The 15,176-nt window shown below is 36.4% G+C and overlaps 1 protein-coding gene across 3 annotated transcripts; it reads right to left on the bottom strand.

Moving 5' to 3' along the window:
- Nucleotides 1–982: 982 nt before the first annotated feature.
- On the bottom strand, nt 983–9,106 carry LOC102300264. 3 transcript variants are annotated; one of them, XM_005921065.3, is made up of 9 exons: nt 8,746–9,101; nt 6,527–6,589; nt 4,888–5,013; nt 3,754–3,828; nt 3,432–3,527; nt 3,131–3,231; nt 2,644–2,719; nt 2,132–2,215; nt 983–1,452 (listed from the first exon to the last, which is right to left on the bottom strand). In XM_005921065.3, exons 1-9 carry the CDS (start codon nt 8,803–8,805, stop codon nt 1,330–1,332), a joined length of 804 nt encoding a protein of 267 aa, XP_005921127.1. In that variant the 5' UTR covers nt 8,806–9,101; the 3' UTR covers nt 983–1,329. The 3 variants fall into 3 exon arrangements, with proteins under 3 accessions (XP_005921127.1, XP_042076118.1, XP_005921128.1); XM_042220184.1 differs by lacking the exon at nt 2,132–2,215 and having other exon boundaries at nt 8,746–9,106; XM_005921066.3 differs by lacking the exon at nt 6,527–6,589 and having other exon boundaries at nt 8,746–9,103.
- Between the last annotated feature and the right edge of the window lie 6,070 nt (nt 9,107–15,176).

Raw genomic sequence — 15,176 nt, forward strand, 5'->3', positions numbered from 1 at the left:
ACCCGAGTCCTGCTTTACAGGTGAAAATAGAACAAAAGGACCGCTAGTCTTTGACTTTATTTATTTTCTGCTGTGTTTTACTTGCATCTATTTGAAAGACTGAGTGTAAACACAAAAAATATTTTATTTTTTGTGCTGGAATGTGCAGAAAATAGGTTTAAATGTTAAACTAATTTCTTCAAGTCAGAGAATGGTGCATATAATTTAATTTTTACTTGATGCATAAAGTTAAAAGATTAAAACTGATAAAACAAGTTAAAAAAAGGAGACTTTTCCATTTGATTACATTTTGTATGATGGATTATGTAGAAAAAGTAGAATTGGGCTGAAAGATCTATCGCTTTATCACCTCTTCAGGTTGTAAATTGTGTTTTTAAAAAGTAACTAAGTAACTAAGTAATTAATTACTTTTGAAAATAAGTAATCAGTAAAGTAACAGGATTACTTTTTGGGGGAAGTAATCAGTAATTAGTTTCTGATTACTTTTTTCAGGTAACTTGACCAACACTGGTCACAAGTTCCATTAAATAGTTGTGAGACAAGACAAATAAGCCACTGTTTAAATATGCTCCTGTAATAACATTTGCCTACCCCAAAAAATGTAGTTTTACAACCAATCAGAATTAATATGGAGCAGATCCACGAGAGCCGTTACAACCTCTGTTACTGTGATTGTTCTGAAAATGGTGGCAATTTGTCCAGAGGCATTTGCAAAACAGTCCTAAAGCAGTCCTCTGAATGGAGCTAAAAGACTAAAATAATTATTTATAACTGATTGTAGACCCAAAAACCCAGACTTTCTATTTTAGTTTTTGCAAATAGAGCGATTGCCAATTTATTTTTAAAAAATGTCTAAAACAGACTAACATCCTTTAGATTTTCCTCCAAAAAACAATGATTATGCCCATAAAAGACTGTCATTCTGCAAAAACACAAGTTTGCTGCTAAAGATTAATGATTAATGATGGCACCTGCTTTGTGCTAACTAGATACCAGAAGCATGTTTAAACAGTAACAGAAATTTCCATGTTGATATGGGAAGCAGCTGTAGTGGTTAAAGCTGATGCCATCAGGATGCTGCTGTTAGAAATTTGCTTCTGCTACTGAATACATGAAGGTATTTTGCTACAATGAAAAGTTTAAGTATCTATTGTTTTGATCCCCTTCCATCAAACACAAGATGAACATTTCAAGAAGGAAATGTTTTACACCATATACACCAAATTAGCATTTTCAGGCAACAGCTCGATAAAGCACCATGTGTTCATTCTGGACCATCTCATCAGCACCAGAAGCCCAGAGAGTGGAAGCGCATTAGTATCGTTGAGGTCAGGTGAGGGAAGGTTTAGGTTGGTATTTCACTCTGTCGTAATCGTCGACTGTAGTTTCAACTGGAGGCTTCTTCCAGTATTTCTCCAGACCCAAAGCAAGACACAGAGCAATGGCTGTTATCTGCAACACACACACACACACACACACACACACACACACACACACACACACACACACACACACACACACTGTGTATAATATTTTATACATCATTATTCATCACAGTAAAAATTGCACTGCAATTGCCTTGCAAAAGGGAAAAATCAGTGGTTGCCTGGTGACTTTTTCTTGTTGCACTTTTGGCTGTTTGAGACTGAAATCAAATTTCTGTGTAACACCCTGAATCTGAGCAAACGATTTTGATTGCAAGGCGATTGCACAGGTGGACCATTAGGGTCAACCTGTTTCCAAACAATCAATTTTGCAATGAAATCATAGAGTAAAAGCTTTTCTTGAAACTTCCAGTGTTTTAGAATGGATGGACACTATCAGAGAAACTCTTCCAGAAATTCTAGACAAGCACATATATAAACTAGACATTTCCAGAAATTAAAATTCATGTCTTGGGAACTTCTATGAACTTAAATTTCTCCTCTAATCCTTCTATACCCATATAAACCACGTTTATATGGGTATAGAACAACCATATAGCCTCTTTCTCAATCATGCAAACATATCTACAATCATCGTAACTTTTAGATTTTAGAATTTTTGCATTCATGCATTTGTTAATTTCTTCAAGCAGCTGGAGTTTGTTCTCTTTTCAAGATAAAAAAAAACTGAGTGTTTTTTTTCTTACTGCAATGGTGGCGAAAGCTGAAATGATTCCTATTCTGAGCTTGACTGGGAAACTCAGGTAGCTCTTTAGGATGGGACCACAGGGCTGCCAAAAATATAAAGGTGAAGAATCAACATGATTAAAAAAACGTCTGTTTTTGGCGTACATAAGTCAAATTTCCCTTTGCGTTTATTTGCTTCTGTTTGTCTTTATAACTAAACAACATTATAAAAGATTAACTGAACTAAAGAATAGAAAGATTAAACCAGACTGCCACTGGATCGAATATGTACAGTGGGAAGATGGAAAATGTAAATTTAAAAGTATAATAGAAAATAGTAAAATAGAACAAAACATAAGAAAAAAGGATAATCAGGAAAACTAGTAAAGGAGAGCAAGAAAAAAGAAAAAATAACCAGAGAAAGGGAGAAAACACTGGAGAATTGTAGAAAGAAAGATGCTGAGGAAATAGTAGAACTGTGTGAAAATTAATGATAGAAGAAGAAGAAGAAAACCCTGAAGCAAATATTTACCTTGGAGTGCACAAACTGCTGGTTACTTCCCACCATCACACAAGGCTCATATGAGCTGGAATTACCAGGCTGAGATCTGTGGGCAAAAACAGAAAGCCAAAATTTAAGAGCCAAGACAACCCATCCATCCATCTTCTTCCGCTGGGGCCGGGCCGCAGGGGGAGTGGTCACTACCCACAGCTCTTTACCATAGGTAAGGGTAGGGACGTTGATCGACAGCTAAATAATTTAAAAATGTATTAAACTTAAATATTCAGTTCATTTAAATTTTATTTATACAGTGGCAAATCACAACAACAGTTGCCTCTGTTGTTGTGACCCTATATTGTAGGGTGTACCCTACCTTATTCTGAAATACAGCTAAAAACTCAAGCAAATTACACATTTTCTAAACGTATGAAATAGAAATTATTTTAAAAAATTTGATAAAAAATGACTCTACAATTCAATATTCAGCTAATCTATCTAAAATCCAGTCTTAACATACCTTGACTCACTGGTATAGGTGGTTGTAGGAGGTGTGCAGATACAGGAAAAAGGAAGCTGATTATCCCAGTCTTCAAATTTCCTCAAACCACAACAGGAGTCCTTGAAAACACACAAATATTATCATCAGTTAAAGCTCAAGGTTATCATTAGTCTTGGTGTTGAATTACTCATTCAGGTCATATATGTCTATAAAATTAGGTCATAGTTGTTGCTATGACAACAGGACAACAGGAAAAACTAAAAAGTTATATCACTTTTTCATTTCTTTATCCTTATTTTTTTTTCTTTGTTTCACTTACCGACGTCTGAAGCTTATTTAATTCTTTCTGGATGTCAGCTGCTGCTTTGTGTAGGGGTGTCACATTGAGAAACAATTCATCCACGGCAAAGTCCATCTACAGTAAATAATATAAACGTTTGAAGAGTGATACACAAAAACAAACACAAGCAGAGTTTTAAGAGTAATTAACTTTCATCTGTATTACTTTCTTATTTAGTCAGTTTACAGCCCAAAGATAATGGTTTCATATTTCATAGTCATTGCATACCTCCAGGGGGCACTGGTGACAAGAAAGCAAGGACTGTATAAAAACACAGTAAGTGAAACGAACAGGTAGTTACCTGAGCTTGAACCTGAACCAGGGGTGAGGCAACAATCATTAGTGCCACAAACTCCACAAATGTCAGAGCAGAAAACTGGAAAAAAGATTACAGGTTAATGCCACTACTCTAGTGTGTGTGTTTGTACTTGTATGTGTACTTTTTAGGGGACCACTTTGGACCAATAACCTTTGTAGTGAGGACATTTTTGGAACACAGGGGCATTTGGGGGCCAGCCTCATTTAGGGACAGCAGCTTCAAACTTAGCTTTAGAATTTGGGTTAAAATTATGTTTTCGTATATATGCAATTAGGGATTAGGGGTTGGGAATAGTTGTATCAGCTAGGATCCTCACAAAGATGCTACATTTGAACTTTTGGAGTGAAGAGCCCACTCCTGAAGACCTTCTATGACTCTGTGGTGGCCTCAGCTATCTTTTATGGTGTGGTCTGCTGGGGCGGCAACATCTCTGCTGGGGACAGGAAGAGACTGAACAGGCTGATCAGAAGGGCCAGCTCTGTTCTAGGATGCGCTCTGGACTCAGTGGAAGTGGAGAGTGACAGGAGAATGGTGGCTAAGCTGTCATCCCTGTTGGACAACATCTCTCACCCCATGCAGGAGACTCTGACAGCACTGAGCAGCTCCTTCAGTGGCAGGCTGCAGCACCCACGGTGTGGGACGGAGAGATTTTGCAGGTCTTTCCTCACCACTGCTGTCAGACTCCACAACAAAGACTTCAACTGACCAAACACACACATCCACACATGTGCAATAGCAACAACACTAAGTGCATTACTCTTTTTCTGGCATCGTTGTATTATACTCAATTGTATATAGCATTTGTATTCTATTTTATTCGATTGCATATAGTATTTTATTTTATTCTATTTTATTGTGTACAGTATCTTATGGATATCTTATTCCAGTGTTTGTTCTCTATTTTTTCTATGCAACTTTGTACATAGAAAAAATGTACAAATTTATTTTATCTTATCTTATCTGCTTTACTGCTTTAACAAAACAAATTTCCCATGCGTAGGACTAATAAAGTTTATTTTATCTTATCTTATCTTATCTTATCTTATCTTATCTTATCTTATCTTATCTTATCTTATCTTATTTTAACAAACACATGTATGAATTTGTGTTACTCACCACCAACAGCAAAGATTTGTAGTCCAAAGAGGCAGCAGATATGCCCAGAACAGACAAAACCATTGTGAGTGGACCAAACACCTGCAGGACCAGTAAGCCATTACTAATGGACAGCTGGTCAAACAACTGAAAGAGAGAACGTCAGATAACAAATATATTTTATTCAACCTAAACAAAAGGAATAAATAACAAATATTTATAATAATAACTATTGAATATGCAGAACAGTATCTGAGACCATTTCTAATGAGGCAATGAAAAGGATCAGCAGAAATGGTAAATGGTATGGCCTGTATTTGTATAGCGCTTTACTTAGTCGCTAAGGACCCCAAAGTGTTTTACACGACATAGAGTCATTCACCCATTCACACACATTCACACACTTGTGCTGCAGTGTGGAGCAGAAGGTCCAGATGCATCTTTTAGATTTTGTGCCAGATCCTTGCAAGTCCTTTTCCTATTTAGGACATGACTTTGAGATACCATTCATCTGCTGTTGTTAGTCTTTAGGCCTGCCACTTCTTTTGTCCACTCCTTGTCCAGGTTCCTCAGATATCTTAAGGACACATAGCACACCATGTTGAGATATGCCAAGTTTTCAGCTGTTAGCTCTCTGGGAATCACCTTGTTGGTGCAAAAATACCATTTTATGTCTATTAAACTGTGCCATCTTTGGCATTTTTAGAGATTCAACAAAAGAAATAGGAAAAAGTGACATGTTTGTGACACACTTCTGGTAATGAAGTGCTTGAAGATGCTACTGAAAATTAATTTATTGGTGAAGTTGATTGTCACATAACACTGATTCATTGTTTGAGTTAGGTGCCTTTTTGTGCTTGAATTATTCTTAAGTTGGTTTTCTGTGGCTAAAAAAAGAAATCAATCCTCTAAAATTGTCAAGTATACTGGCTGGAAGGAAAGTGAGGATAAAGCAGCCAGTGTCCAAAGAAAACTTTGAAAGACCCTCAGAAATCCTGGAAAACTATATTAAAGACCACTCTAAAGACTTCAAGAAGGTCTGGCTACTTGGAAGCAAACTATAACCAAATGACGGGTGATGGGTACTATTTAGCAATAATATAAAAGATAAAATATGTAAAAATGAAAATGTATAAAATAACTACTAAATGCAGTGACTAATAACAGCACAGCAATACACAATTATATTATTATAATTATTATATATATTCAAATATGCCTTTATTTAACCATAGTCTGTTTTTAGCAAAAAATAGAAAGAACTTTGGAAGTCATACACGTTGATTTGTATGTATGTATGTATGTATGTATGTATGTATGTATGTATGTATGTATGTATGTATGTATGTATGTATGTATCTATCTATCTATCTATCTATCTATCTATCTATCTATCTATCTATCTATCTATCTATCTATCTATCTATCTATCTATCGATCTATCTTCTTCCTATCAGTGCTAGAGTCCAAGCTACATTACAAGTGGCAGGCTCACAGTTGCATTGTGGATAATGTATGCACCAGAATCTTACAAGAAAGTAGAAGTTGTGTTATAAAATGTCAACTGTGAGTCTGAGGAAATATAATGTGAAATTAGAGCTGTTTCACTACGTAGTTGATTCTTGTATAAAAAAGTGTGGTCAAAAAAATCCCATTTTACCTCTGCAACAGGTATATCATCAATGGGGGAAAAAGCAGCACCAATCATCACAAACCCAGACACCTGCATAATAAAAATGGATAAAGAATAAAAATAGTAAAAGGCAATGACTCAAACTGGTTTACACAAAAGTGGCTGTTGGTTGGGTTCACAGATCAGGAAGTCTTTAACAGCAGAAACATTCCTGTGAAATGCCTTCTCTTCCCCAGAGAGACTGGGAACTCTGACAGCTTTATATCACAAATGTAATCTGTCTCACAGTCAGCAAGTTGAAACTTTCCAAAACAGTCCAACTACACCTTAAACACTCATGGTTGTCTCATTCTTTGACTTCCACATTCCCAGCCTCTGTTGGCTTACTTAGTGAATATTCTCTCTGCAACTTGTCTTACGCAGTTTAAATGAACAGAACAAAACAATAAAAACACTCACACATTTATTTCTATTATTTCTAGATGTTGTTTAAACTTAGTGGAGCACCAAGTAAGCTCCTGAGTTTGAGCCCCAGCATTCACAACCACAGAGATGCAAAATGTATATATGTATATACCAACACCAACACACACAACACACTATAGATATATATATATATATATATATATTACTATATATTATTTATAGTATATATATATATATATTATATATAATGTATTGTGATGGTGTATTAAATATATATACACATATAGATTAACACACATATATAATATATATAATTATATATTATTATATATTATATATATGCACTTAACGAAGCAGGAAACAGGAAAGAAATTCCCATGTTGGAGTGTTTGTGAAATAATCTCTATTTATTGCAAACTGGCAACAAAAGCTGCTGTAATCATACCACAGATTGTCATTTTAGGCATTAAATTTGATTGCAGGTGTTGAAGAGAAGTTGGGAAGTACAACAGGAGGAATAAAAAAGCAGATAAAATCATTGACTCAAGGCAAAGGGGGGAAACACGATGGCAATATATGAAGAACAAATGAGTGAATAAACAACAGTAAATTAAGGAAAAGAGATTTTATATTGCAAGTTTAGTGCTTTTTCCTGTGCTGCCATGGTTAGTGGCTCTGTGCTATCTTTCAGTCCAGCTTTGTTTAACCACCAGTTGGATTTCTTGATATCAGCCACTTCTTCTATCTCCTGGTGGTACATACCATGCAGGGGCTTGTCCTGATGGTTCCTCTTCTTGCTCCTCTCCTTTCTCTGGTTTCTGCTGCCTGAGGTATTCACTAAGCACACTATCAGTTGTGAGGCCATCTTCCTGATGTACTCATGGATCTTTGTTGTTTCGTCCTAGACCGTGGTTATGACACTCCCTAGTCCCCTGCCTCCTTCCTTCCTCTTATGAACTTAAAAAGTGAAGGTTCTAAAAGACCTCCACATTATTTTAGTGTTTTAGTGTAGTGAAGAGAGATTTATTCGTAAAAAGATTAAATCAAGACTAAATGTTTACTTTAAATAAAAGAAAATCTTTTTGAGTACCACACAGTGCAAGATTGTGGCAACATAACACAGCACCTAAAATATTTTAATGTTTAGATAAGTATTAAGAATACATGAAAACAAATACTTCACCCAAAAAAAACAAGAAAAAAAGTTGATTCTATGCTGTTTTCTCTCGTTTTAAATATAGGGCTGCTTTAATTTTTATGTATTATGTGTTTTATTTTTATTGTTTTGTTTTATTTTATTGTTCTTAACATATTTAATGTACAGCACTTTGGTCCTGTGCTGGGTATTTTAAAGTGCTTTATAAATAAAGATTGATTGGATTTAAACGCAACATATAATAGTTGCCAAAAATTAGACAAATATAATCTTGCACCTGCTACCAGAAAACAGTTGCTAGTTATTTCCACAATTATCACAAATATGTATTTAAACCCAAAATGAAACTAAATTTTGTACGTGCTCAACGCAAAATAATTACATGTCTACAAAATTATAAGTAAAAGAAAAAAAGTTAAAAACAAACACACTGTTTCTGCTTTTCACCTTCTGTTTACAAGACTGTAGTTACATTGAAATTCATTAATTAGCACATGTAATCAACACCTGAATGACACACTGTGTATTTCAAAAATAATAGATTAAGATTTTAGACAATTAGAATTTTTTAAGATTACCTTTTTAAATTTTTCATTTTTTTAAAGATCCAATCACCTCCGACAGCCCACACAAACATGCAGTTAACAATTAGCAGTGTGCTTACCAGTAGCAACACAGTGACACAGATAGCAAGTCCTCGCAAGTAGCTCCTGCAGCGAGCCATGGCTGCTGTCTGAGCGAGTCCAGTTAAAATAGAAACAGAGTAAAGTCCAGAGCCCACTCCTGTGTGATGGATGTTGTTTAAAGCTCCGTGTTTGGCGGCAGAACGAATAACATGACCAAGTTTGGAAGATTGGCTGAGAGGAAAAGAGAGAAGGGGAGAAGAGGAGAGGAGAGGTTATTCCAGGTAACAATAACAACTAATTAAGCATGGAGGGTGATTGAAATAGAGATATGAATGTCAGTAAGAAAACAGGAAGGTAAATGACAAAGAAGTATGAAAAAGAAAGTGAAAGTGACAGGAGGAAAGGGAGGAAAATAAGTAACAAGTGTGATGAAAGGACACAGGGAAGACAAATAGCATTTCTAATGTGAAAACATGTTTATTTTTACACCATAAACAAACACAGCAGCAACAGCCCAACTTCATTGTTGCATGGCAACTGCAGACCCAACAATCCTGCTCCACAACTCCTTCCTTCACCTTTTCCTTCTGTCCTTTCAGCACTGTTCAGAACAGCATGTGATGGGCCAAAAGCATCTCAACTGAGCATAAATCATCGTTCTACCTGGAGAGGTGAGCTGCAAACTTAAATTTCTTGCAATTATCTTTACCCAGAAGAAGAAGAAGAAGAAGAAGAAGAAGTATCCTTTATTGTCATTATGTGTTCACACATAACAAACTCTCAGCACACACCAGAAGGTTGTTATATTAGTGGATCAGTTTGTGTGTGTCTTTAAGAAATACTGTTATGGGCCATTGCACATACGACTTCCAAAAGTGATTATCTTTTTGAACTGATTTAGACCACTGCTTCCAGGATTTTTTTTGGAAGGATGTTTTAGCCGAAGTTAAATTGGACATTTTCCATTATTTTTTACCTATGTTTTGATACCAGGAACATCTTCTAGCTGTGATTGATGCAGTTTTGCTATGGAAAACTGGATTCCATGATCTTGATGCACAAAGTCAGCTACAATAAGATGTTAATTTGGCTTCAGTTTGATTTGTATATTTGTGATCGAGTTATTTTCTTGGACTTATCAAAATAATATTTCAATTTCATATCAGTGTTATTGTGTAGTAAGTGCTGTACCAGGACAGGAGTAAAATAGACTGGAATCCAGCAGAGTCATTAAACTGGGTGCTGTGTTGACTTTAGGTTAAAAATAGCTGCAGGGGATGGACCAGCAGAGTGTGTTTATGGCCAAACTTATGTGTGTTAGAGAAACAGTCATAAACAGTGTCCCTGGTTGTTTCCCAGCAGACATTTACAGATTTGGGCAGAAATATAAAAATATCTCTGGAATCAGCCACATTAGCCAAAACAGTGGTAATGACGTGTGCAGTGTAAACATCCATTGAGGCTGTGAGATACCAGACGTAACTCTTGTTCTATGAGTAATTAATACCATAAGGCTTGGCTGCTTTGTTATTCTGACTGTTCCAAGCTGTTTCTGCAACATCTTCCTGATTGTTTTTGCTGAACGCAGGTGGTTTTCTTTCTGAGGAATTTAAATTTTATGCAGAAGAGGGAGGGGCCAGGTTTAGTTTCCAACTTTCACGCCATCACACAGTTTGGCTTTGACTCACGAAGAACAGTGGTGTTGCTTGTCCTGTCATTTGTGTTTGGTAGTCAGCTTTAATTATGGATGTCAAGAAATAGATAAAAACTTCACTGTCAACTTAAACACCCGAAGTACTCAGATTGAAAGTCTAAAGTGTAAAATGAATATTTAAAAAAAATTCCTTACTTTGTTATATTACATTACATATTTTGATTTTTATTTGTTTATTTTTAACAGGCACAGTGTAGATTAATAAACACTGTTATTTCTTTTCATCTGCAATCCCTCGCTAAATATCTAACCCGATGGTAGTTATACACTGAAACATACACATAACCGCACTGTATTAAGCATTAGTGAGATAATGGTGAATACTTCATTTATAAAGCATTATGCCTTATTATTATGTAATTTATAGATACAGATCTAAATGGTTTAGCCTTGATTAATAAACTCATATATAATGAGACTAATGATAGCATTTTTATATAACATCAATTACAGATTTGCCATTTCGACAAAGGACATTTCGACAAATCTGTGCAAAAATATGGATTCATTTTCATTTTCTGTCTGATAGTCACACTGTTATGATGTTCTGATGGCAAAAACAAAATTAAGTTCCCTTTTTGAACGTGGTCGGGTTGTTGAACTGCATAAGCAGGGTCTCTGGCAGCATGCCATCGCAGCTGAGGTGGAAAGCAGTAAGACAGTCATTTGGAATTTTTTAAATGGGTTATGGAACATAAGAATCAAGTGGAAGACAAAAAAGCTTCCACAGCACTGAGTCGGAGGATCCAGTTGGCTGTCTGTCAAGACTCTGGGCAATTCTTGACCCAAATTAAGATTGTTACTGGTGCTGACTGCAGCCCCATAACATCAGATGGCATCTGAGACTGAAGGGCTTCAAAAAAAAAAAACGCCAAAGGCCTTGTCTCCTTGAACACCACAGAACTGACCGTTTGGACTTTGCAAGAGAGCACCAAACATGGGACATTGAAAGGTGGAAGAAAGTTTTATTCTCTGATGAGAAAAAATGCAACCTTGATGGTCCTGATGGTTTCCAACATGGCAAGACAAGCAGATCCAACGTGAGATGTTTTCTACGCACCATCCTGCACGGGGGCGCCATAATGATCTGGGGTAATGGTGGTAAATTTGATTCTTTTTACTGAATTGAGTTTCAATGAGTCACTCACCAAAGTGAATCAGGTTCTTTTGAGTCATTTGAGTCACTGAGCCAGTTGCCCAGAGAGTGCAAAAAATGTACATTTTCACTCAAATTTAATTTATTTCTCTTTTCATGTATATCCTACTGCTAAGATGATTGAAAAAGAAAAACAACTATTTTTATAGAGTAAAAAAGAGCAAAAAAAAAAAAGATTTCTAAAGGGAACATTTATTTTATTTTATTTGTATTTTCCTCAAATGTGTCAAATATATATATATATTTTTAAATGTCCACTGAGCTGTGAGCCAGGGGGCAGTAATGCGCCTTAACATTGGTTGCCAACCAAGAAGAAGAAGGAGCTGTGAGCCAGGACAGACGTTGAGTGAGTCCTGAGTGATTCGTTTATGCTACGATTCATCACAGAAGGGATTGAGTGAGTGAGTAAGTGAGTTATTTGTTTATGCTACGATTTAGCTCAGGAAAGGAGGGTTTTTCTTCCAGTTCAGAGCAGAAATGTTTTTGTTAAGAAACTGGCTGTTGTTTTTTCCCCACAATTTTAATGGTAAGCTAGATATATTTCTAATAATAAAATTAGTCAGCAACAGGGATGAGTCAGTGAGTCAGTTGGGGTGTGAATCATGATTCACGAGTCAGTAAAGTGATTCTCGAGTACTGAGAATCACTTAACTTTTTATGATTCGCACATCACTAATCTGGGGTGCTTTTTCCTTCAGTGGAGCTTCAGGAGGTGCATGAGCGTTAAATGGTCCACTAGCATCATATATTTTGAAGGTTAACATTAGTTAAATTAGCTAGCATAAAGCCAGTGTGTCCAGCTCACTGGACTATATGTGATGTGTCCAGAGCTTCCAACAGACTCGAGCATCACCTCTGCTCTCTACAGTTAAGTTAAAGTAAAACCTTCACGGGTCTCCAGAAAACAGTAATGAGCTGAAGTAACATGAAAACAAAATTTTAACTCGTTATCTTTAAGTTATGTTAACATAATCCTACTGAAGATCTGCCTGAAAAGTAAGTTCCGTAATTTAAACAGTAACCAAATGCTGTATGAAGTTAATCCAATATTTAACTTTAAACTTCATCACCTAAAAAGGCACCCACAAACCCCATCCTTCCCGAGGTACGAGTTAAGTTATTTAGGGTGCCTAGTTCTGCTGGAGGTTTCTTCTTGATAGTACTTTAATTCGCAAAAAACACTTGCTCACAGGGCATCATATATTTGTCGGGATTTTCTATGTATTATTGTTATTACTTTACTAGGGATGGGAATTTAGATTAATTTAACGACTCTGATACCTTTTTACTGATATCACTTAAGGATTTGATTCCTTATCAGTTCTCTTATTGATTCTCATTGGGTTCTTGCCCGCTCCGCTTTCAGCATTACCACCACTACAAACCAGCATATCAAACATTACATTTGTGCAAATTAGCGCATGTTGGTCAAATTTTTGTGCATTTTGGATGCATTTCCTCAGTGTTGGGTCATTACTCAAAAAAGTAATGTAATAATAATAATATTAATGGATTGGATTTATATAGCGCTTTTCAAGGCACCCAAAGCGCTTCACAATACCACTATTCATTCACTCACACATTCACACACTGGTGGAGGCAGCTACAGTTGTAGCCACAGCTGCCCTGGGGCAAACTGACAGAAGCGAGGCTGCCATATCGCGCCATCGGCCCCTTTGGCCAACACCAGTAGGTGGTAGGGTAAAGTGTCTTGCCCAAGGACACAACGACCAGGACAGAGAGCCTAGGGATCGAACCGGTGACCTTCCGGTTACAGATATTACACAGAACACATTTATTAAAAGTAATGCACTACGCTATTTAATTACTCCAGGGAGTAAAATAGTTGAAAGTGTTAGTTAGCAGAATAATGCCATTGTTTCTGTCATTGGATGCAGTTCAACATTATGCTCTTGTCCTTTTGTGCAATAAAAATAAAAGTAATGACCTGCATTTGTATAGCGCTTTTCTAGTCCCTAAGGACCCCAAAGCGCTTCACACTACATTCAGTCATTCACACATTCACACACTGGCGATGGCAAGCTACATTGTAGCCACAGCTGCCCTGGGGCGCACTGACAGAGGCGAGGCTGCCGGACACTGGCGCCACCGGGCCCTCTGACCACCACCAGTAGGCAAACACGGGGTTAGTATCTTGCCCAAGGATATTTGGCATGCAGCCAGGAGGCAGGCTGGGATCGAACCACCGACCTTCTGATTAGTGGCTGACCTGCTCTGCCACCTGAGCTACAGCCACCCGCTACAGCTATAAACTATCCTGCTATTTTCCTCCCTCGATAACTGAAATCAGCTGAGAGCAGTGCAAGTACAAGAACCAATAAGCAGTACCGATAGGCAAACAGACTAACGATTCCAAGGACTTTGACTACTAGGAACGGTTCTCGTCGATTCCCATTCCTAGTCTTTAACTTACAACAAAGCACATTGAAGCGACTGCTGTTGTGATTTGCCACTATACAAGTATAGTGGCAAATCACTATACTTGCTAAGCTAAGCAGAGCTATCACATCATTTCACATGGAACATGCAGCTAAATAAACAAATGTCTCTATATACTGAGGTGTCAGAACTCATTGAAGGCACAGGGAAGGTTGTCAGATTTTGTCTTTATTGGGTAAATAGTTAAGGCATCAAGCTTTGGAAATGCATTCCACAACTTAATTTATTTTGGGTTTAAAAGTCCTGTTTCTGTCCATGTACAAAGGTAGATTTTGCTTTATCCGATTTCAGAATTATTGGGAGTAACCAGAATCTGTGTGATATCCACTTGGAATTCTAAATGTCATTTCTATTGTTACATTTTTTATAAATTGTGTTTATAAACACAAAAATGTGACAACTCCATAATGATATTAATAAAAATGGTTTAATATATTAGAATTTTCTTTCTCAGATCAAGTCCATCATTAACTCACTTTGATCTCCCCATCTGATAGTTGATTAGAGTGAGTAAAAGCAAAAACACATTAGGAAGGTTTCTGTTCCTTGCAATTATAATGAGAAGGAAGTGAAGGAAGGAAATGTGAGCAGTGTGTGGAAACAGGCCACTTCCTGTCACAGTAAAATGTTCTGCATTGCTTGAATACAATTAAAGCAAATCAGCTGGTACTACCATAAAACTCAAACTCATGACAAAAAGAAAAAATAAAACAAAAAACAAACAAACTTACCTTTGGTTAGAGTGTATATGGCCCATGAGAAGAACATTTATCTTCAATCTGAATTTCCCTTCTTGACTTGTTATTTATTTATTTTAAATTGTGTTTGACAGGTGATATAGTGATTAAAACCACTTTAAACAGCATCAGGAACAAAGCAGATTCATCCAGGCAAACACTGAGCATCCTCAGGCCTGAGGACATTAATCTTTGGTTGTTTTTTTTTTTTTTTTAAAAAAAAGAAGTTTCAATCACATTTTTTTTTGATGTTCATGCTTCCATGGGAAAACAAAACAAAAATAGTTTTTCTTAATTATGGGATACGTGAAAGTTTTATTTAGTTGGCTGAATTTATTTTTGTTTTGTTTTTTTAAACATCTTTCCTAAAATGGACTACAAAATAAATGAAGCACAACAAGC

The sequence above is a fragment of the Haplochromis burtoni genome, unplaced genomic scaffold, assembly GCF_018398535.1.
Source record: "Haplochromis burtoni strain Fernald_Lab_line unplaced genomic scaffold, NCSU_Asbu1 Contig_44, whole genome shotgun sequence".
Taxonomy (NCBI): Eukaryota; Metazoa; Chordata; class Actinopteri; order Cichliformes; family Cichlidae; genus Haplochromis; species Haplochromis burtoni.